General features: G+C 38.7%; 1 protein-coding gene across 1 annotated transcript; it reads left to right on the top strand.

Moving 5' to 3' along the window:
- The first annotated feature begins 310 nt into the window (after positions 1-310).
- ano2a (anoctamin 2a) lies at positions 311-21101 on the top strand. The gene is made up of 28 exons (XM_086298569.1): positions 311-447; positions 4249-4418; positions 4614-4937; positions 6018-6113; positions 6297-6469; positions 6707-6761; positions 6866-6917; positions 7015-7070; positions 7250-7297; positions 7676-7740; positions 8105-8239; positions 8351-8511; positions 8847-8929; positions 10675-10686; positions 11015-11089; positions 11187-11243; positions 11762-11836; positions 12028-12229; positions 12950-13061; positions 13761-13818; positions 13921-14021; positions 14104-14267; positions 14376-14528; positions 14737-14789; positions 16583-16761; positions 18423-18528; positions 19205-19790; positions 19904-21101. The coding sequence occupies exons 2-28, from the start codon at positions 4272-4274 to the stop codon at positions 20560-20562; spliced, it is 3987 nt and encodes a 1328-aa protein (XP_086154695.1). The 5' UTR covers positions 311-447; positions 4249-4271; the 3' UTR covers positions 20563-21101.
- Positions 21102-21525: the final 424 nt, after the last annotated feature.

Raw genomic sequence — 21525 nt, forward strand, 5'->3', positions numbered from 1 at the left:
CCTTTTACATCTCCACTGCAGGTAGTTGAAGCAGGACAGTTAAAGTCAAAATAAGTGCTAATGTAAGTTTTTTATTTAAAATATTTTGTATTATCACTACTACATATGGCATTATATAATTTTTGACATTTTTTTCAGTGTCGTCTCAGAGCCTACAGAGGGTAGCCGAGGTTCAGTTTCAAGGGTCACTTGTAAACCCTTTCCCTCTTAGCTTACAAACACACACAGCTACACTCACACACCCCTCTTGTATCCAGTAATATGCTTCACACCTTCCTTCCGTTCAGTATGGAACGGTCAGGGAATTAGCCGTCTTGTGCTCGCGCAATAAGCCAGGGGTTGCGGGAGCGCGCGCGGATTGTCCACCATCTCAGCCCCTCAGGCTGTGCAAATCGCGCGTCTTGTCAATCATCTCCCTGGCGAAGACCTGATCCTCCGCGAGTACTGGTGAGTCCTCTTTTCGCTTTCTTTCATCGGAAGTGCAAATTTTAAAAAAAGCGCGCATCATTTTGCTATCCAGCACTGAGGCATATACAGGTATATCCTATGGTGTCCGATTTATAAGGGTCATTTGGACTTTACCACTCATTTATTTGCAAGTGTTTACAATACCCATGACTTGAGCTACTGCTACTGTTGAAATCCCCCGATGGATGTAGTGGTGCGTGTCAGTGTGCTGAGACTGTGTTTTTTTCCCCAAACCACCATCTGCGTGCGCACAACTGTTGCGCCAACGAGCATCCAATTAAACATATTTATCGAATCACCAAAGCAACTGCCCAGGGATTAATTAGTCAAAATGAAAATTAGATAATTTGATGACGTCTCTTGTCGATGTTTTTATGCTGATTTAGATTTAGGCTTCAATGATAGTCTGTAGGCTCGAGTGAAAGTTTGATGCAAGTCATTTTGAGCTCTCCTTGCTGTTGTTGTGCTGGAAAGTAACAAGCGGTTCTTTGAAATTAGCGATGGGTGGGTGCTTCAGGAGAGACAGTATTAGAGCAGCGCCACATTAAAGTTAGTGTGCAGGTACATCTGACCCCCGGCGTCTCGGGTTGAGCTGTCAGCAAGCTTACAGGCCTATAAGCCCCATGCTGAGACACACGCAATTCTGTTGTCACTCCTCCGGTGCCTGCTTTAAAGTTACCAGGAAAGGAGGACATATACGTCATAAAACAGACTTGGGGGATAAAAGTCAGTAAAAAATATTCAAATAAATAAAACATGAGGAGAATATTAGTAGTCAGGGGCAATCACCACACTATCATTAAGATGCTAATTTATTGATTAAAAGATGAAATCCAAAAAGGATAATTTGGGGGAATAATATTCTCTTAGAAGAGAACTTCTTGACCAATTTTTTTTTAATCCAGTTGTATTTTGTTTTTGTTTTTCTAGATCTGAGGTCTTAGTTTTGACCTAATAGCTGGAAAGAGGCATACATCTATAAGAGTGTTGTGGGAGGGGGAAACTGATGTCAGTGGTGGCTTTAGATGATGACAGAAGTGTGGGGAAGGTTTCAGGATCTACGAGAGGAAAGAGGAGAACTGTGTGAATCTAAATCTTAATTGTCACACAGAAAGGAGTTTTAGATGTGGTCCAGCACCCAAGCTCCAGGCTTAATATTTCCAGCAGATTAATGATGGACCTCTGTGGTATGTTAATGGGACATGATTAATTCGGTTAACTGCAAAGTGTGCATAAATATTATTATATATGAACAGTTTTAGCAAGAATCTCAGCCACAGAAGAAATGGCACTATGACTAATAAGCTAATTGAATAGGGCTCAAAATATGGAACATCCAATGGAAATGAAATTAAAACAACAAACCAGACCCGTTTGCAAAATTATTAGAGAGAAATCTAAAACACCCTACCTACATTACATAATTAAACAGACCAATCATAAATGTCCAATAGACCATGTGTAGTCAAACAGGAACATCAATATCTGTTTTGAATGTTTACTTTGTGCTAAAAATGCAGAAGAAAAGAAAGTAACCTGCAATTTTACCTGCAATGTCTTGCCAGTGTGTGTCAAGCTGTGTTTGCTGACTCTTGGATAACTGGGATTATCGTGGATGTTTGTGTATATGTGTAAGGGGATTGACTGTTGAAGTTGTTGTCGTTTTTGTTGTACTCATGCTGGTTTGTTGGCTGTTAGTGTAATTGTGTAACTGGAGGCTTAGTATTTTAGGTTGGTAGGACTTTAATACAATTTTACCAACATACAAAGTGTAATCATGATGCAAACATTGTGACCATTTTCGGTTCCAAGAAGTAATCTTAATATTTAAAAAATTTAAATTTTAAAAATGTTGTGTTCAATCCTTCAGGTAATTTTCCAAGGAAAAGAAATAGCTGGCATTGTTTTTCTGAAGCTCTAATTGGTCAACAGATGAAAGGAATTATAACAAAACATCATCAGTTGGGAACCAAAACTCCAGAAAAAACAGAAGAAGATCCCCTGACCCCCAAAACATTTTTTTAGCGTAGCATCTGAGTAAAAAAATTGTTTTCTTTATATTGTACATCTTTATACAGTAGCACATCAATTATAGCCCTAACTAAGCAAATTACACTGAAAAACATGCTATGATAATTAAAAATATGACAATATACAAATAGTGATAAAGAAAATGTACTGTACTGATCATGCAGGGGGGAAAAACTACATATTGCTTAAAAAATCACTCAGACTGAATAAAGATTTCAAATCAAAACACATATTGAGATGTTTTGGTGACAACATAAAAGTTTTTAAATAGAGAAAGATTTTTTCAGATTTGACATGTTTTAACCTCTTATCAGTTTCAGAAACATAAATATAATAGTATCTCAAAGCACATGGACAATATTATATTGCATCGAAATGGACTGTAACTGTTTTTTGTCAGTTTTTTTGACATGTGATCTTATACTACTATGTTCAGCAATGCTAGTTTTTTCAAACATTTTCCTGTGAGGGGATAGAAGGGAGGAATAAAAACAGAAAGCATTATACTTATTAAACACTTTTTTTTAGGAGAATTCATCAGACAGAGATGAAAGGATGATGCTGTTCTTGGCTGTGCAGAGTGAAATGTAAAGCCGCTGTTAAAATATTAGTCATAGTTTATTATAAAATGTGTTTGTTTTTTCAATTTACGTTTAAGAAAAACTAAATGGACTGTTACATCTTTTGAATAACTGAAGCTCGAAGAAAACAATAATAATGAAAGTGAAATTGACGTATTTAATCTTACGAGCTCTGATCCTGTTTCAGTGCATTAGTATGCACAAACGTGCTCAAAGCAAAGGTCAAATTCGCCTTTTGGTTTCACATGGGCCACAAACCTCACTGTCCTGGGTTGGTGATCACAATGTCTAACTCTTATAGCTGACTTTGTTGCTCTTTGCTATGCCTCACCTGATCTGCTCTAAAAAGACTTAAAAAAAAAAACCTTCCAAAAGCCTCAAAAAGAGCTGTGTAAAAGTCTACATTGTGCTGAAAAGTTAATGTAGAGTTCCAAGTCAAGCCAAAGAAATGACTCCATATTTTATTTCTGTGAATTCAAGGGATTCACAGCAATAGCGAGAGTGTGAGTCACAGTCTTTCGAGATGCCGCTTCATTCTTTAGCACCAGAGTCTGAGCTCAGCGACCAAATTGTCCCAACAGATTGCAGCCTGTGCTGCTTGGATTGCAGTGTGGGCTTAATCTGAGCCTACAGCTTCAATTGAGTAAAAAAAAGGGAGACAAGACAGCTTAATTTTGGCTTTGAGTTTATCTGTCAGTCTGAAAGAGCCCCTACTGTTTTCTCAGATATATTATTTGACCTTAAATTAAGGATCAATCTAAATATTTCATATTTTCTGCAAAAAGACTGAGAAGACAACATTTGCCTCAGTTTTATTATTTGTTTTTTCCCATACAATAATGATTTTTTATCCCATTGTATACATGAGTGTATATTGTTAGGTCGACAAAAAAAAAGTCTTCTTGACTTGATATATAATTAAATGGGCATTTAAAAAAAACATAATAATTAAAGGTAAATTAAAATAAACCTTGACTCGCTTCCTTGTTCTTTTAATTAGGAGGTCTAATGAATGTTAGATAACATGTCATCACTTTATAAGTTATACTTATAAGTTTTACTTACAGGAATGAGAGCACAAAACAGTTGCATTAAGTTATATATTAATATTCTCCTGGCAGGCCTTTGGCAACACTTAACTCTTGTTTTCTCTTTCATGTGCCCACAGAGGGATGAAACGGAAACGAATGTATGCCCTTAACCACAGCAATGAGTGAGTCATCGTCCTTTCACTCACAGAAGCTTATTTCATTGGCCCGATCACTGTCTGGGCTCGGACTTGACGCCGCCAATGGAGGCCCTGTCAACCTCGATGACAATGACGAGCCTCCACCTCCGGTATGGTTGCACCTGAACGCTGGCTTTAACATCCCACGTCTGTAGCGCATCTTTTCCTCCTACAGCTCTGCTTTCTTATTCTGGAGATGTCACATTTAAACTGTTGCCACGTTGCCTGTACAGTATTCGCCCTAAAATCACAGCCTTTATCTCATCACTCAGCCAAATTATAATATTTGTTTTCTGGTTTGGTAGGAGTCTGGCATTGAGCTTGGCCCTGGGCTTTTTTTTGCTGATGGCAAGAGGAAAGTGGACTACGTGCTTTGCTACAAATACAAAAAAAGGAGAACATCAAAGTCGCGTCTTTCCCTTTCATCTAACGGGAGTCTACCGATACCTATACCAATGCCAATCCCGGTACAAGGTCGATGGGAAGCGGAAGCAGAGTCTGGGGAGCCGGGAGCTCATGCGGGAGACGCGGAAGAGTCTAAGCTTACTGAGGAGGAAAAAGCTTTAATGAGGGAGGAGTTTGAAGCAGGCCTGCTGGAGGCTGGGCTACAGATTGAGCGTGATAAGGAGGTGTGTATGTGCTTTTACAGAGCTTTCACAGTGAATATTGTTGTTTACAGCTTTGGACTGCCCTTAAGTGATTCGACCACAAATCCTATGATTGGACAGCTGCCCAGCAGGTAAACCATAAGCCTGCCCGCTGAAGCTAGAAGCCTCGTCTGCACAATAGAATGCTTAATTTCAGTGGTGTATGATTGAATAATAAATTAAAAAATACACAACTAACAACAAAATAGTGCCGGATTTGTTTTTTCATGAACACAATGTACAAAGGGTTTGTTTCTATCCTATTTGTGTCTTTGCACATAAATGCATTTAGTGTGTGATTTTTCTGTCTGTCTATTTGATTGTGCAGAGCTCGTAGGTTAAATTGGCTGCTGTTTTACATGGGGATTAAGAGCATTGATTGTAAGGGCGAAGCCAAAGGCCAGATTATAGGACCTTATTAAACAGTGAGTTAATACTGTGAAGCGTGTGCTGGCTGCCACATACATGTATTTGGCTGCGACTAGTAAGTATTTATATGTAAAGGAATAGTGTGCTTGATCATGTCTTAGCTATAACATCGAAAGGTTTTTTGTTATTAAAGCTAGCAATAACATTATTATGTTTTACAATATTCATTACTTGTCCCCATTGAGGCTCAGGATACATGTGAAAAAGGCTGTTACGGATTTACTGCTGTAAATGCACAACATAGCCATATCTGGGAGGTGATGTTTGAGCTTGTGATGCTGTGCCTGCCTAGCAATGTGGTCACTGCAGTAATTGCTTTGGCAGACAGGAAGACAGAGCTCAAGAAGCTCAGTAACTGACCACATTTCGTATTATCAGAACCGATAATTGGGTACATCATTGCAATTTGCAGGAAAGCGTCCCAACAGTTATCTGCAGTTTTCCATACTTTGCAGGATTGAGTGGTCCTGGATTTGTGATAATGGGATTTCTTACAAAACAGCTTCATCAAATATAATCAAATGTGTCATCCTGACAGGTTTAGAGAAGCATATATTTTAGTTATGAATGTAATTTTTTGCCATCTTCACATTTCTAATGACTCTCTCTGGCAATATGTGTCCTGATGTGCAGAGGTCAAACGGCATGGGGTTTATTCGACTGCACATCCCATGGTCAATACTGAGCCGAGAAGCGGAGCTGCAGAAGATCAAAGTCGCAGTAAAAAAGGTCAGCAGTTTCACGCAGTCAGTAACATATCTTGGTCAGTGAAATTCCAGTTTTATTTAGTACATTTTGAGCTTTTTTTTTGAGATTTTTAATTTGGTTCGGGGACTTGCAGTTTGGAAAACTGTGGAAAATGACCAAGTAGCTTTGATCAAAATGTTTTTCATGTGTGTCGTCTTTCTGTAGAAATGTGAATTGCGGAAACGGACAGGCATTGCTGGGATGTGGGATTCTGTTGCCACTAAAATCAACACACCATTTCAGCCGGACGTCCCCGATTTTGACATCCAGAGGGACTCCCAGACACGCGTCAATTTTAAAACCCTCAAACACCCTTTTATCAGAGACAAACTCCATCTGTGAGTACATAGATGATCACACTTACTGGTGAATAATAAGGACAATCTTAGCTTTGGACACACATAGTTTTATTGGTGACTGAAAAATCAAAGTGGTATTCAGTAGGTATTATATTTTAATATAAAGATAATTCAGAACTTTGTATGCCACTGAAACACGCAAAAAAGGAACTTGCCATTCGCAAAACTTTTGAGAACAGCCTTTATTTTTAACCCTAATTTATTTTGTCCCTACAGCTATGACATCAAGTCAACAGAGACTCTGTTTGACAATGCGACGCGGAGCAGAATAGTGAGTCCGGGAGTTTTTGTCATGAAAAAAAGATTCTGAAATCTAAAGTTTAAATATAAATGAGCTCACTTAAAATTTCTATACTATGTTACGTGTGCTTCTAGGTAGCTGAGATTATTTCACGTACTACTTGCAGACACTCTTGCCAAACTACCGGTGAGATCTACTTTTTTTCTGTTTCATATTGTTCAGAGTCATGCTGACAGTCGTAGCTAAACTGCCTGTGTGTTACATTACCTTCTTGTGTTGTAAGGCATCAACTCTTTACTGGCTCGGGGTGTCTATGTTGCTGCTTTCCCTCTGCATGACGTAAGTAAAATGAAGACCTCTGCTTGAAGTGCTTTTGTTCTGCTCAGTTACTGTATATAAGTAACAAAAAAATGTACAACTCCTAAAAACCTCATCTTCACTCAATCCTGTGGATTTAATATGATTTAAAGTAAACCACTATGTGTCTTATAAAGAGCTGATCACTTTTTCTGTTTTAGGGGTCATTCACAAGGAGAGGACGGAAAGATCAGAGAAATGATAGACAGGTGAGTTTTCTCTAACTGGATGTGGATAAGCATGTGTTGACAAAATGTTTTTTCCCTCTGGAACATCCTTGATGACGTCGATGGAGGTGATACATTCATTTAAGGGATAAAATCTTTGCTGTTGCTAACCAAGCTTCAGAGCGCTTAGGCGCTAACATATTTTAAAAATAATACAATGTACAAATCTATATGTGATCCAGTAGTTTGAGTTCTTTCATACATAATCAAATCTTAATACAGTTTGATTATTTACTATCAACACCCTGGGTGAGGTCCACAGGTCTGACATTTATAATGAAAGGCCTGAAAACATTGCATCTGACATTTTAGTTATTAACTGTTATAAACTTTTCTGTCATGTTCTTGTGCATCTTTCAGCTCCTCCATGAAGAATGGGCTAACTATGGAGTCATGCATAAATACCAGCCTGTAGATCTTATCAGGTACTGAGCTATGAATTTCTAGCTATAGCTTTAGCTTTTAGTGTATTGTTCATTACAGCCACTAATACTGATCTTTAAGAAACAATATAGGTGTTTAAGGCTTGCCATTATCATTATTATTATTATTATAGATGAGATGCCAAGTCAAAGTTTTAAACTAAAAGTACTAATTCTACTATTAATAATAAAGTTCATAGATGTGCCAAGTAAACGTTAAGGTTTCTAATGTTTCTCAGGTGAGATCAGTTTTTTCTTGTGTTTTTAAATTGAACACCGCTTGAGTCTAAAATAGCATATGTCCTTGGCTCTTCACATTTCCACTTGACAAAAATGTATAGCCTGCACGTTGCTCCTTTGTTTACAGAAAGTACTTTGGAGAACAGATTGGGTTGTATTTTGCATGGCTGGGTGTTTATACTCAGCTCCTCATCCCTCCTTCAGTACTGGGCATCATTGTCTTCCTATACGGTATACTTACTGTGGATACCAATGTGCCAAGGTGGGTAGATACTAATTAGTCTTCAAATCTGTTTGTGCTTATCAAAAGTGTATTACTGACACACAGTGTTAATGTTATTATGCATGTGCTGTTTTAACATGTGTATTTAAGTCAGGAGACGTGTAATGACAGCTTGAACATCACCATGTGTCCACTTTGTGATGGCGTGTGCGACTACTGGCGTCTGAGTTCGGTGTGCTCATTGGCCCGAGCTTCATACCTGTTTGACAATGGAGCCACTGTCCTCTTTGCTATTTTCATGTCTCTGTGGGGTAACTATACACACTTTAATGCATATCCCTGTTACAGCATACGCAGTAAGTTTTAACACAGCAACTCCAGTAGATAGACAGACATTTAATAAACACTTAGATTTCTTAATTCAACTTTCAGTTTACCCAGATATACATTTTAAGATATGAAGCTACTTATTTTGTAAAAAAACAGGCTTATTTAATTTTCTGAACACATTCACATTTAGGATATGTTTGTGAATAAATTTCCTGCCAAAATAGATTTTTTTTAACCTAGTGAATGCAAATAATTTTTTTTAAATCGTTATATTTTTTTTAATTTCTCTGAATTCCTTATGTTCATTTTTTTGTAGCTGCATGGTTTCTTGAGCACTGGAAAAGGCGGCAGATGTATCTGAAACATACGTGGGACCTGACGAGCCTCGAGGATGAGGAGGTAATGAAGTAGATTTGGCATATTGTACAATTTAAAAAAAACTATGCTCTAATAACTGAAAATGAAAATCAATCAAATTATTACATAATTTTATTTTTTCACTTTCTATTTTTATAACCCATGTAAGTCAAGCCCAGAGTTTTAACCTCTTGACACTTGACGGCAGGGATAAGTTGTGGTTTACCTTGTAGATTATCATTTGTTTCAGAACACCGCCCATCCCCTACATACACATACCTGTAGGCACCCATGTATCCATGTGTTTAGGGTGTTAAGTGTGGTAATGGGATTGGCGAGTTCTTAAAGGGTATTTCCTGGATAGTATGACAAAGCAGGGTCATAACATACACAGACACAGCCTAGAACAACTATAGCTGTTTGAACTTCGCTTGAGATTATCCAGCGGACGTACATGAGAATGTACCCTGACCAGCCACTTCATTAGGTACTCCTGCTATCCAATCGCATAACATCAGCTCCATTCGTCCACTCCATCCATTTAAACATATAGACGTTAGGCAACATGCTCTGCTAAAATTCAAACAGAATGGGGAATAAAGTGATTTTAAACATGTCATGGTTATAGATCTCAGATCCAAGATCCAGGTCCAAGTATCAAAAACTGTTTACTTTAGTTTTTTACTGGGATTTTCGCCCGCAAACATTTCTAAAATTTAAAGAGAAGGATCCAAAAGTCCAAAAGAGAAATATCCAGAAAATGCCATACTGATGCCAGAGGTCAGAAAGGCAACAGTAACTCAAATCACGACTTGTTACAACCAAGGAATGCAGAAGAGCATCTCTGAGTGCACAACACATCAAACCTTGAAGTGGATAGCTGCCACTCCTGTCAGCTGGGAACTACAAACTGAGGCTGCAGTTACTCTGGGCTCACCAAAGGTGCACAGTAGAAAAAAAAATGGTCCATATCTACTGCAACATTTGGATGGCAGGGTCAGATTTTGAAACATGAGCAACAGAAAGACTCTGTCATGCCTTGTGTCAACGGTTCAGTTTAATGATGTAGGTGATATCTTCTTGGAACACGTTTAGCTCCTTAGTACCACTTAAGCATTGTTTAACACCACAGCCTGCCTGAATATAAGTCTATCCTTTTATGACCATGTTATTCTGATGGCTGCTTCCCCCAGAATAACATGCCATGGCCCACAGCTTAAATAATCTCATACTGGTTTTTTGAACATCACGAGGGGTTCATTATGCTCAAATGGTCTCCACAGACACCAGATCTCAATTCAATTGGGGACCTTTGGGATGTGGTGGGATGGGAGATTGCCATGTTGAATTTGCAGCCGACAAATCTGCAGCAACTTGTGTGATGCTGTCATGTTGATATCGACCAAAATCTCTCAGGAAGGTTTCTGTCATCTTGTTAAGTCTAAGGCTCAAGTGGGTCTTTACCAGAGACTAGCAAGGTGTACTGAATAAACTAGCCAATGAGTGTGTCTTAGAAATAGTTGAAATTCATGAAATTCATAGCAACGACATGTGGCCCCTCCCCAGAACCGTCCATCCATCTTTTTTTTTTCCAAATTCTTATTCAAATGAACTATTTTTGAATAAATATATAACACAGAGAATTATCTGTTGTGTGTTACAGAGTTCATGAACAGCATTCATTTATGAAAACAGCTAATCTTTCTTACTCTCTCTCTTCCCTTTCTAACTGTGTGTGCATATCTGTCTCTGCCTCTTTCATTCGTCACTTTGTCTCCTGCCCGAAGGAGCGAGTCCAGGTGGGCAGGTTTCTTTACCCGCAAGTTTCTGTAGCCATTTTTTATGCATTGTGAAATAAATTCATTGTTAATGTTTTAATGTGTTGGCATTTAATGGGTTGTGTATCTACAGTTAAGAATTTTAATACTAAACATCAGCAATTGAAAAACTCAGTTAATGGTCACAGTTGCAGATTGAAATCACTTACATTAAAGGTGTAAATAATTCACACAAAATAAATGGTTTTGTAATGGCAGATGCCAGACATTAGTGCATGTGTTTTAAATGTGTGTGTGTGTGTGTGTGTGTGTGTGTGTGTGTGTGTGTGTGTGTGTGTGTGTACTGCAGGAGGAGCTGAGACCTGAATATGAAGAAGCACTGCAGGAGAAAAAAGCCAAGATGAAAGCACAGTCTGCAAACAAGGTATAATGTGTGTTTTTATTCACATTCAGTTTTATAACTTGCCACACAAAAGACACAGATTTCACTCACTCACTGTGTCTTTTTTCCTCTGTTGCAGATGACTCAGTCTGGGGACGGTAGAGATGGAGAAACAGACCAGATGCTGGCCTACCAGGTATCACTACACTGCCCTGAGTGACAGGACATTATGTGGACAGAGCTGCTGGGGGTAAAGGGCAGGGCTGTATTTAAACTTCTTTCATTACTGCTAGCAGATAATGTCACTCCCCGATTTACTTTATTCTCAATGAAGTTAAGTTAATTACTGCCAGAAAAGCAAATCTTACAGTTTATCTGGGTTTTTCATATATTGTAGATTTAATATAGACTACCTGTGTGTGTATGACTTTATGTTGGTTCATAATAAACCCCCCTACACCTACTGTGGATGGTTGAGTCCAAAGCAGCTTACCTGCCTGAGATTAGCCCAGATTACTGTTGGAGAGGGAAAAGGGAGCAGAGGAAGAAGGGGAGGGGATTTCTGTCCTTTGAGATGGCAAACACGCACCTGCCAGACAGAAACAAAAACGTGTGTGCATGTGTGTGTGTAGAACATGTGCAGTGCATTAATGCACAGTGCTAACTCATATACCGATGATGAGAACAAAAATAATATGCATGTTTTCTTGGCAGCAAGAGCCCGAGTCACTGGACATAGAGGATCACATGCCAGGTTATCTCATCAATATATCCACCTTACTACTGCTGGTACTGCAATCATACTTTCTTCTTATTCTCACATTTCTATCTTTCTTTTTTGTTGATTTGATTTCTTAAGGGAGATTATTATTATTATTATCATTATTTGTATTTTTATTTGTTTGTATTTAACAGTAATCAGAAGGTTTTTATATTTTAATATAAACTTTAAAGTTTTTATAAACTTTTTGTGTCTTCAGATATTCATCACCTTCTCAGCGGTGTTCGGGGTGGCAGTTTACCGCATCTGCATGCTGAGTGTGTGGTCCATGAACCCTGATCCGGAGGCCAAGGCCAGCGTTAGGATGACAGTCACAACCACAGGCATCATCCTCAATATGCTGGTTGTTCTGGTGTTGGAAGAGGTCTACGGAGCGATCGCCGTGTGGCTAACTGAGCTTGGTACTTTTTAAATGCTGTTAGAAAGTTTAATCATTGAAATTGTTTAAATTGGAGACAGAAAGCAGTAAAATCTTGAAGGTAAAACAAGTTATAAAACTGGACACTCACCAGCAAACATAATTTACTACTCAAGAAAGTAAGGCATTACACATTACCGCATTTTCCTGAATTTATATTACTTGATTACTCCCTGGAGAAAGTAATTCATTACAGTACTTGTTACATTACTTTTGTGTTACCTGAAACTCATTGTCACAAAATTATCAGTTGACAGTATAAACCTGAGGCTACAGTCTCACACTCCAGCACATAACCTCATCCTAAGCAGGTGAGGTGTGAAGACACACATGTGATCTATCTTTATATGTATGAACACAAAACTGGCAACACAGCACAGAGATGAAAACCACCCGAAGCCACAGTGATTCTATTCTAGAAACATCTTTACTGATTATAACGGTGTCACTGTTGTTGAGACAGCTCTAACATTGTCCACTCTGTTTTACAAGATCTGTCTTTAAGCCTTCTGCTGTTTGAGTTTTAATTTTCATGTAACTAACTGTATCATCTAACACGATTAGATACTTCACCATGTATTTTAGTACAACAGGTCTTGGTGATATTGTTAGTGAAACGTAACCAGTATAAAGAAACTGATGATGCAGGTGATGTGTTTAAAGTTGTAATTGGAATTAATAGAATTAAGTCATGTCTCAACAGAACTTCCAAAGACAACGGAGGAGTTTGAAGAGAGACTAATATTCAAGTCCTTCTTCCTCAAATCCATGAACGCCTTTGCACCAATTTTCTATGTGGCCTTCTTCAAGGGCAGGTCTGTATTTTTGTCTTTCTTCACAAGCTCATAAAGTGACCTGGGGTCCCATTTGATGTGGGACTACACAGCATTTTTATTCTTTGTCTGTCGTCTCACAGGTAGAGATAATTAACCATTTTGATTGTCACCAGTTTTCTAAAATTAGCACTGCAGGAGAGATACTTTTCTAATGTCTGGCTTGTATCCAATGGCTGTGAAGCAAACAGGGAAGGCTGTAATCATGGGTCGAGTGCAGGTTAACCTGTTGCCGTCTTTTGCTGCCCAAGATACAGCCAACAGGGAAAAATGCGAGTGACCACAAAGTCATAATGGAGTACTATCACTTTCAATCTTTTGTCATCTCACTTATGCCAGTGTTTAGTTAAAAAATGGTGAAAGAATACATTTTTATACAGTTTTAATGGCAATAGTTATGCAGACTGTGACAGAGTATGATAGAAATTAAGCTGTTGAAATTGCATAAGGCAACACAATCTTTCTCTTCCTATATGGTTAATGTATTTACTTAGCAAAGGAATGGAAAATTGCATTCAAATTAAATATATTTCCTCTTCATATGCTACATTTCATATATATTGTCTCACACAAACATACTCTTTGCCCCATGATTAGTTTGCTGAGATGAGTTTGTCCTACTCACTCTGCACTGTGTGTCTTCATTCCTTTATCACGTGACTTGGTCCTCTCCTCATACAGGTTTGCTGGGCGGCCTGGCGATTATGTTTATGTCTTTGGAGACTATCGCATGGAGGAGGTTTGTTGCACTACACACATCAGTGATTATTGTTTTGTGTATGTACGTGTAAGATAAATGATCTGTAGTCTTTTATGTAAATGTGTGTTTTGCCTTCTACAGTGCGCCCCTCCTGGCTGCCTCATTGAGCTGTGCATCCAGCTCAGCATGATCATGCTCGGAAAACAACTCATCCAAAACAATGTGTTTGAGATACTCGTACCGTAAGTGTTCCCAGATACTGCTTAATGTACAGAATTTGAATCTGTAATTTGACTCTGTAAATATATCTTTTCTGTTTTACAGTAAGTTGAAAAAGATGTACAGAACAATACAGGAACAAAAAGGAAAGAATAGAGGAGCAGAAGATGAGGACAGTGAAACAGAGGAGAAGCGACCGAAACAGCAGTTTGACAAGGATTTCACCCTCGAACCGTTTGAAGGTGTCAGTCCAGAATACATGGAAATGAGTAAGTCTCTTCTGGTCCCTTGGATATATATTTATTCACAAAATCATTCAATACTGCAACGAACCTGCATTAACATGTAACCATGTGTGCATGTCTTGACATATACAGTAATCCAGTATGGGTTTGTGACTCTGTTTGTGGCCTCCTTCCCGCTGGCACCAGCGTTTGCGCTGCTCAACAATGTCATCGAGATTCGCCTCGACGCTGCAAAATTTGTCACCGAAATCCGGCGTCCCGATGCTGTGAGGTGCAAAGACATAGGTACAGATTTCACATGTGCTCATGTCCTCTCTGTCTTCCTCTGTGTGAATGTGACACTAAAAAAAACCCTATCCCTAAATTTCTAATCAAGTTCTTTTTCTTTCCTTTCTTTTACATGAATACACGCATGCGCACACACATTGATACACATGGATTGACACACTTCTTTCCTCCCCTTTGTCTCTTTTCATGTGCATGCTATCTCCAGGGATTTGGTACAACATCCTTTGTGGAATCAGCAAATTCTCTGTCATCACCAATGTAAGTGTGTGTGCGTGTATGAGTCTTCTCTCTATAACCTTTGACTTCTGGCAGAGAAGTGTATACTGAAGGGAACTCCAGTTTAACTGCAACTTAATGCTGCTGCTATGTCCTTGCTGAATAAGTGCAAATGTTCAGTCCATCGAATTAAATTCTGTTTACTGAAATTCATAATATTGTAACAAGGCACTCTATGGCAGCTAGAGGTGTGGCACAATTTGCAGGTCTCTGAGCTCAAAAGCAACTTTAATGCAGCTTTAAATTATTTTAATTGCTCATATACTTGAATTTGCAGTATACTTAAAATCTTCCTCCTTTCACTTTGATGCTGGTTTGCAGCATTTCTGTGTCATAGCATAGAAATGCTGCAAACACATGTGGAACAGTTGTAACAAAGTGTACTTTTAAACATATAATATAATATAATATAATATAATATAATATAATATAATATAATATAATATAATATAATATATAATATAATATATAATGTAAGTTGCAAATTGAAATAGTCGGGACTTTTTTGGTTGGCTCTTTTAGAGGTCTACAAATTTCACAACAGACATGCAACAAATTAAATTTTTAAAAATACTGATTTCCTTTTTTATTTGTCACTCATCTTGTCACTGGTGTTACCATATTCTTTTGGCAAGTTTAAAGGCTTTACAAAATATTATTCCTCAGCCTCTTTAGGATAAGGAAACAAGATTTCATTTTATTATTTACAGTTTGGTTTGTTCAGCTTGTGGCTGTTTGACATTTGTTTATTTGTGTATTTGCTAATAACAATATAAATATTAGAGTTACAGTTAAAAATGAATAATAACGCAATCCTATATATCCTAACCCACACAGTTACTAATTACTAATGTGTCGAAATCAAATATTAAACACCTTGCTTGATGTGATCGGAAAAAAAGCCCCACTCAGTTTGGAGATACCAAACAAAAGGAGGATTAATAATGAGAAAGAAATGTTTTCTGTAAATTGGAGTCATTAATTTAATCAGTTTTTATTTTGTTCTTTTTCTTACAATTCACTAAAGGTAAGGTAAAATCTTAAACTAAACCTTTTTTATGAAATTATAAAATAAAAGAGAAAAGTTCTTATAAATGAAAAGAGGCATTGGTCTTATTGTGAGCAATTCAGTAAATATGTCAGAGGAAATGCTGGGAATTGAGTGATGTCATCACTATCATTTTTTCTTTCAAAATAATACACTTTTTTAATATGAAAACATCAGGGGAATAATACTTTCTTTATATATATGTTTTTAGATTTTGTCTACAATTCATTTTGTTATGTCACGTTTATTGTATGTTTGATAGTTATGTAGATATTATTGCATTTTAAATGGTGAAAAAAAACCCCACTTTTTAAAACAAAACATGCTGCTTACCGCTATCCTTTATTGTGTGGTGGAGCACTCATCTGTGGTGCTTGGATCTATATATAAACTGCTTTCGGCTAATTTATTCTCAAAGGGATGCCACAGCTCGACGTGTTTGTTTTGGCAGATTACACCAGAAACCCTTCCTGACAATAATATATTTGACAAATCTTGTCAATTTGATGGCTCAGGTATAATTGTTCAAATCACATATTGTAATATTTTAACACAGACATAAATCAAAAATTTAATTAAAACACCAAATTATTTTTAAAGTGTAATATTTCTTTAAAAGCTACAGACAAAAAAGTAGACAGTATTACCAATGTTACGTTATTCTTATTATTGGACCATAAAGTTATTTATTGCTAATGTAACTTTCACCCCTTGTTTGTCTTTCTAGGCATTTGTCATCTCCTTCACATCAGAGTTTGTTCCACGAATGGTTTACCAGTACATGTACAGCGCTAATGGCACCATGAGCGGATACACGGAGCACTCGCTGTCCTACTTCGATGTCAGCAACTTCCCCTCTGGCACAGCGCCAAACACCACCCTTATCACTGGAGTATCCATGTGCAGGTCAGAGTCACTCTATTAACCTTGACCTACCTGGAACTTTCTTTAAATCCTTTAGTCCAGCAGCTTAGCGCTTTACCTGGAACATATACAAAAAGACTTCCTCAAGATTTCCACATTTTGTCATGTGTCAGATTCATTTTTCATCAGTCTTCATGGATACTTGAAAATTACAAAGCAAACTTTTTTTGAAGGTATTGTTAAATGTATTAAAGATAACAATTTACTTCAGTATTCAGACCTTACAGGGCTATAATTGAGCTCTGGCGCATCCTGTTAAAAATTAATGAGATGTTTCAGCAACTTAACTGGGTACAGCCTATATGAAAAGGCACACACCTGTCGATATAAATTCTTCCTGTTGATGGTGGATGTCAGATTGAAGGCCAAACCGTAGCGTATCCTGTATGATACTGGAAGAGCAGTGGCTTATCACAGAGCAGACGCTGAGGGACATACTGTGATTCATGCTCATATCCATCCAGTATCCGCTTCAAAATTTCCATCCATCCATTCAGCCACACAGCCAGCAGTTTTCTTAACGGATTATTCCTCTCTCAGTCTATCTCACTTGTCATTTGGCGAGAGGCAGAGTGTATCCTGGTTAGGTTGGCAGTTCATCACATGGCCAACACATAGAAACAGACAGACAGTTTAGAATCACCATTTAACCTAACATGCATGTCTTTTAAGCTGTGCATGGAAATTCAACACCTAAGAGAAAATCACGCAGCGCCAGGGAGAGCATATCTGCATCGTCTCCCAGCCCCTCGTGGACTTGTTCACACATTTAAATAATGAGCGAGTGGTCACTATGAAAGATCCTTATGTGGAGATGGGACCATCACTGGTGTAGCAGTCCACCAATCAGGCCCTCGTGGTAGTGTAGCAAGTTTTGGAGCAGTTTCTTATCAAGCAGTTTATAGTTTTGTTTGGAGAAAATAGATCCGACTTCATTAACACTGTCTGTACAGACTAAGGCACTCGTGACAACGTAATGCAATGGGGATGTTTATGTTTTGTTTTTTGTTTGTTTTTATTACAACAAGGCGTGGAAGACAAGACGGGATAGTGATAAAGATGCTTGCAGAAAAAAATGTTAATTTTCAGTGGAAGTCTTTTGCAACCGATGACAAATAACCACCCCAAACACAAAAACACGGCCTAGAATGACCCAACCACAGGCAAGACCTGAGAGACGGGAACGTGGCTGTGCAGTGACACCAGGCAGTTCTGCCAAGAAGAATAGGCGAAGCTTCCAAAACAATCATGTGCCAAACTTGTAAGATCATTCCAAAGAAAGGCCGTGACTGTTGCCAAAGCTGCTTTAACCAAGTACTGAGAGAAACTTCTGAATGCTTAATGTATATAAAATGGGACGTTTCAGGCTTTTGTTTTAGTGCATTTACAAAACATTCATAAAACTTTTTGTGGAGTATTTGTGTGGAAATTAATAAGAGGTTAGAAAAAGAAGTATAAGAATCAATTTTGAGATTTGAAAGGATTTGAATTGTTTTTATTTTTTACTGTAAATGTGTGCAAGGATGAGTTTTAAGAAATTGTCAAATCTTGGCTTGGATAGCTTTTAGCTTTTTTGTGTGTATTTTTTTCCATGCTCTCACATGTTTCTCTGTGCTAATACTCACAGTGTATCTTTCTGTCAGGTATAAAGACTACAGAGATCCTCCGTGGGCAACAGATTCATACACCTTCTCTAAACAGTACTGGTCTGTCCTGGCTGCAAAACTGGCCTTCGTAATTTTCTTCCAGGTATCAATATTACTTAGCTACAGTAGGACATATGCTACACTTAGTCTGAAAGGGTATCTCCAGCTCTGTTTTTACTTAAATCCATGAATACCTTTCTATCCCGCTGATATGTGACTTCTCAAAGGATGTTAATATAATGTATAGATAAGTAGAGATGCACCAGTCCAACTTTTCCTCTTCTGATATTTGCTGATAGTTTTTATCTGTCAGTAGTGTTGTCTTTGATATTAAGTTGGATAATTTATATTAATATGTCCTCTATTTCACTGTGACCAGACCTATTTATCTGATATTTATCTGTTTATAATAAAAAGTGATCTCAGTGAGTGTGCAAACTGCCTAATGGCATTCAGTGTTAATCCAGCAAAATAGTGCTTTCTTACCTATAGGCAGCCTCGCCTCTGTCAGTGCGCCCCAGGGCAGCTGTGGCTACAATGTAGCTTGCCATCACCAGTGTGTGAATGTGTGTGTGAATGGGTGAATGACTGAATGTAGTGTAAAGCGCTTTGGGGTCTTTAGGGACTAAGTAAAGCGCTATACAAATACAGGCTATTTACCATTTACCATAGGTACCTTTAAAAAAATTATTTTAACAAATACATTTTTGGCTTTCAAAACTATTTAACCCTCTTTAAAAATAAAAATCTAAACTCTTGTTACTTGTTTTTTCTATCAGAACCTTGCCATGTTCCTCAGCATGTTAGTTGCCTGGATGATCCCAGATGTACCACGATCTCTGCGGGAACAGCTGAAGAAAGAGAACATGTTGCTGATGGAGTTTCTGCTGACTCAAGACCAAGAAGCACGTGCCAAAACTCACTCCACAAAACCCTCAGCCCCCTACTTCCCCACCAACATAGACATTGTGGTGGAGGCACCACCAGAAAATCAAGAAGAAGTACAAGTGGAGGAAGAGGAAGTGGTGGGGGTTGAGATCAATTTGGATGCAAGGAGCAGAGATAGTGACAGTGATCCAGAGATTGGAAATGTATTGGTAGAAGGTGGAGTAAATGGTATAGAAGAGCGAGGAGATGAAGGTGAAGAGGAAAACAGAGAGGCCGAAGGAACAGAAAAGGAAGGAGAAGGAGATGTTAAGGAGGAGGATGGGAAGGAAGAAGGTGGAAAGGAAGAGTTTGAGCAAGAGGAAAGTGATGAAAAGGAGAAAGGAGGGCAGAGAACAAATGAAGATGAAGCAAAGGAAGTTGAGAATGAAAATTTTACTGTAGATCTGGACGTCTTCATGAGTGAGCTGGGCCTCTTAGGTAAGAGGAGACAATTTAATAACAGAGCACAAGTTCTTCTTTCTTTGTTCATCTTGTCTGTGAAACATATTGTCTGCATCGTACAATTCATTTTTTTGTTTTTTGTTATATAGATGAAGAACCCTCATCGGGCACAATTAAAGATATGGAGCTTCCCCGCTCAGGCTCCAAACAAGAATGCCAGAAAGATGCTGAACCTCTGTCACATTCATCGTGTAAAAGAGGATCATCCCAGAGTCTGAAGATCTCCACGGAAGGGATTACAACAACAGATGATGAAACTAAGAGCTTCTCATTAATTGCACCTCCTCCCAGAGAGCCAGGCTCAAAGGCCAAGGCCCGATGCTCCACCCTGCCTTCTCGCCACAGAGGGGCTGAGGCTTGCTACAGCCTGCCAAGGCCCAGCCACTCCACCAGCCTCACCAGGTTCCAGCAGAAGTCCACACTTATTCCCCTGGTTTCCCTGGACCCTTCATCATCAGCTTCGCCCAGCCCATTATCTCCCACACACACACAGGCATCCGCATCATCTACACAGCCTCTACTTGCCCAACAGCACAAAGCCTCAACTGAACTGTTTGTGCTGAAAGGCCCTCCACCCCAACAGCCACGCTCCAGGGCCAAAGCCCGGTGCTTAACCCTGCCTCCAAGACAAAGAGCACAGGGTCCTGAGGAGCACTCTAAAAAGCCTAGCCATTCCACCAGCTTTACAAAGCTGGAAGACCGTATCCCGCCTTCCCCCAGTGAACTGAAGCGCAACAGACCAGTATGAGGAGAGCTGCAAGGCGAAGTGGAAGAGAAGGAGGGTGGAGGAGGGAGGGAGAGGACTATTCAGATAACCTTCTCCTGTCTGTGCCTGGAGGCACACCCTTCAGTCCCCACTGCATATACCTGTGGTGTGAAAGGAAACATAAATGGAAACTCCTTTTTATCATGTTACTCCTCATTATACTGCTCAGTGGTTTAGGGCTAAACCTAACAATGGGGGTGCTGGGCAATTCAGAGAAAGACTGCTCTGAAAGTCTCCTTGCTATGACCTGTGAAAAAAAACCCACTGGACCGTATTCTGTTTTATTTCTGTGTATATTTTTGGGCTGTTCTTTTTTGCCTACACTCACATCTCAGTAGCCAATGCTCCTCTGTTACTTCCAGTCCAACACATGCAGCAGTGCTGCCTTGTAGGCCAGCTGAAGATGAAACTGTATTCATTGCAGCTAGAATCAGCTCATGTGCTTTTAGATTTACGTTTATCTTTAGATGTTTTGATATATAAACACATGAACTTATAATAAAAGACCCCCATGTTTTTCATGTTTGTTCTTCATTGTAAAGTTGTGTAGTAACCTCAAGGCTGTTTTTCCTTGGACAAGGGCTTTGATTATTGACAGGAAACACTTAAATATTATACTGATCGCAGCTGATTTTAAAGTCAGTATTTGTTATGGCTGCCTTTAACGTAGCCTATGCTCTATAAGGCAAGCTTTTTTATAATTTCTTTAAGTAGTCTTCAGGAATAGTTCTCCGGGCTAACTGAAGGACATCCAAAGCTCTCCTTTGTATGTTTGCGTCCTTTGTGTTTCATTCTCTGGTAAGATAATCCCACACTGCTTCAATGCTCTGGGGAGGCCAATCTATGACTGATAGTGCCTCGCGGTGTGTTTTTACTTCACTGGCAGTGTGTGCACACCATGCCAAAATGTTTTTGTTTTTTATTATTATTGTAGAGTCAACTTAA

Source organism: Aulonocara sp. 'chitande type north' Nkhata Bay, linkage group LG7 (assembly GCF_057382095.1).
Source record: "Aulonocara sp. 'chitande type north' Nkhata Bay isolate Kocher_YH1m ecotype deep benthic linkage group LG7, A_spYH_male_GT1.1, whole genome shotgun sequence".
In the NCBI taxonomy this organism is placed as follows: domain Eukaryota; kingdom Metazoa; phylum Chordata; class Actinopteri; order Cichliformes; family Cichlidae; genus Aulonocara; species Aulonocara sp. 'chitande type north' Nkhata Bay.

Coding starts and splice junctions, on each gene's coding strand:
- ano2a (XM_086298569.1), top strand. CDS start 4,272: ATGCCCTTAACCACAGCAATGAGTGAGTCATCGTCCTTTCACTCACAG. Junction 4,419..4,613: donor ATGACGAGCCTCCACCTCCG/GTATGGTTGCAC, acceptor CTGGTTTGGTAG/GAGTCTGGCATTGAGCTTGG. Junction 14,268..14,375: donor TCCAGAATACATGGAAATGA/GTAAGTCTCTTC, acceptor TGACATATACAG/TAATCCAGTATGGGTTTGTG.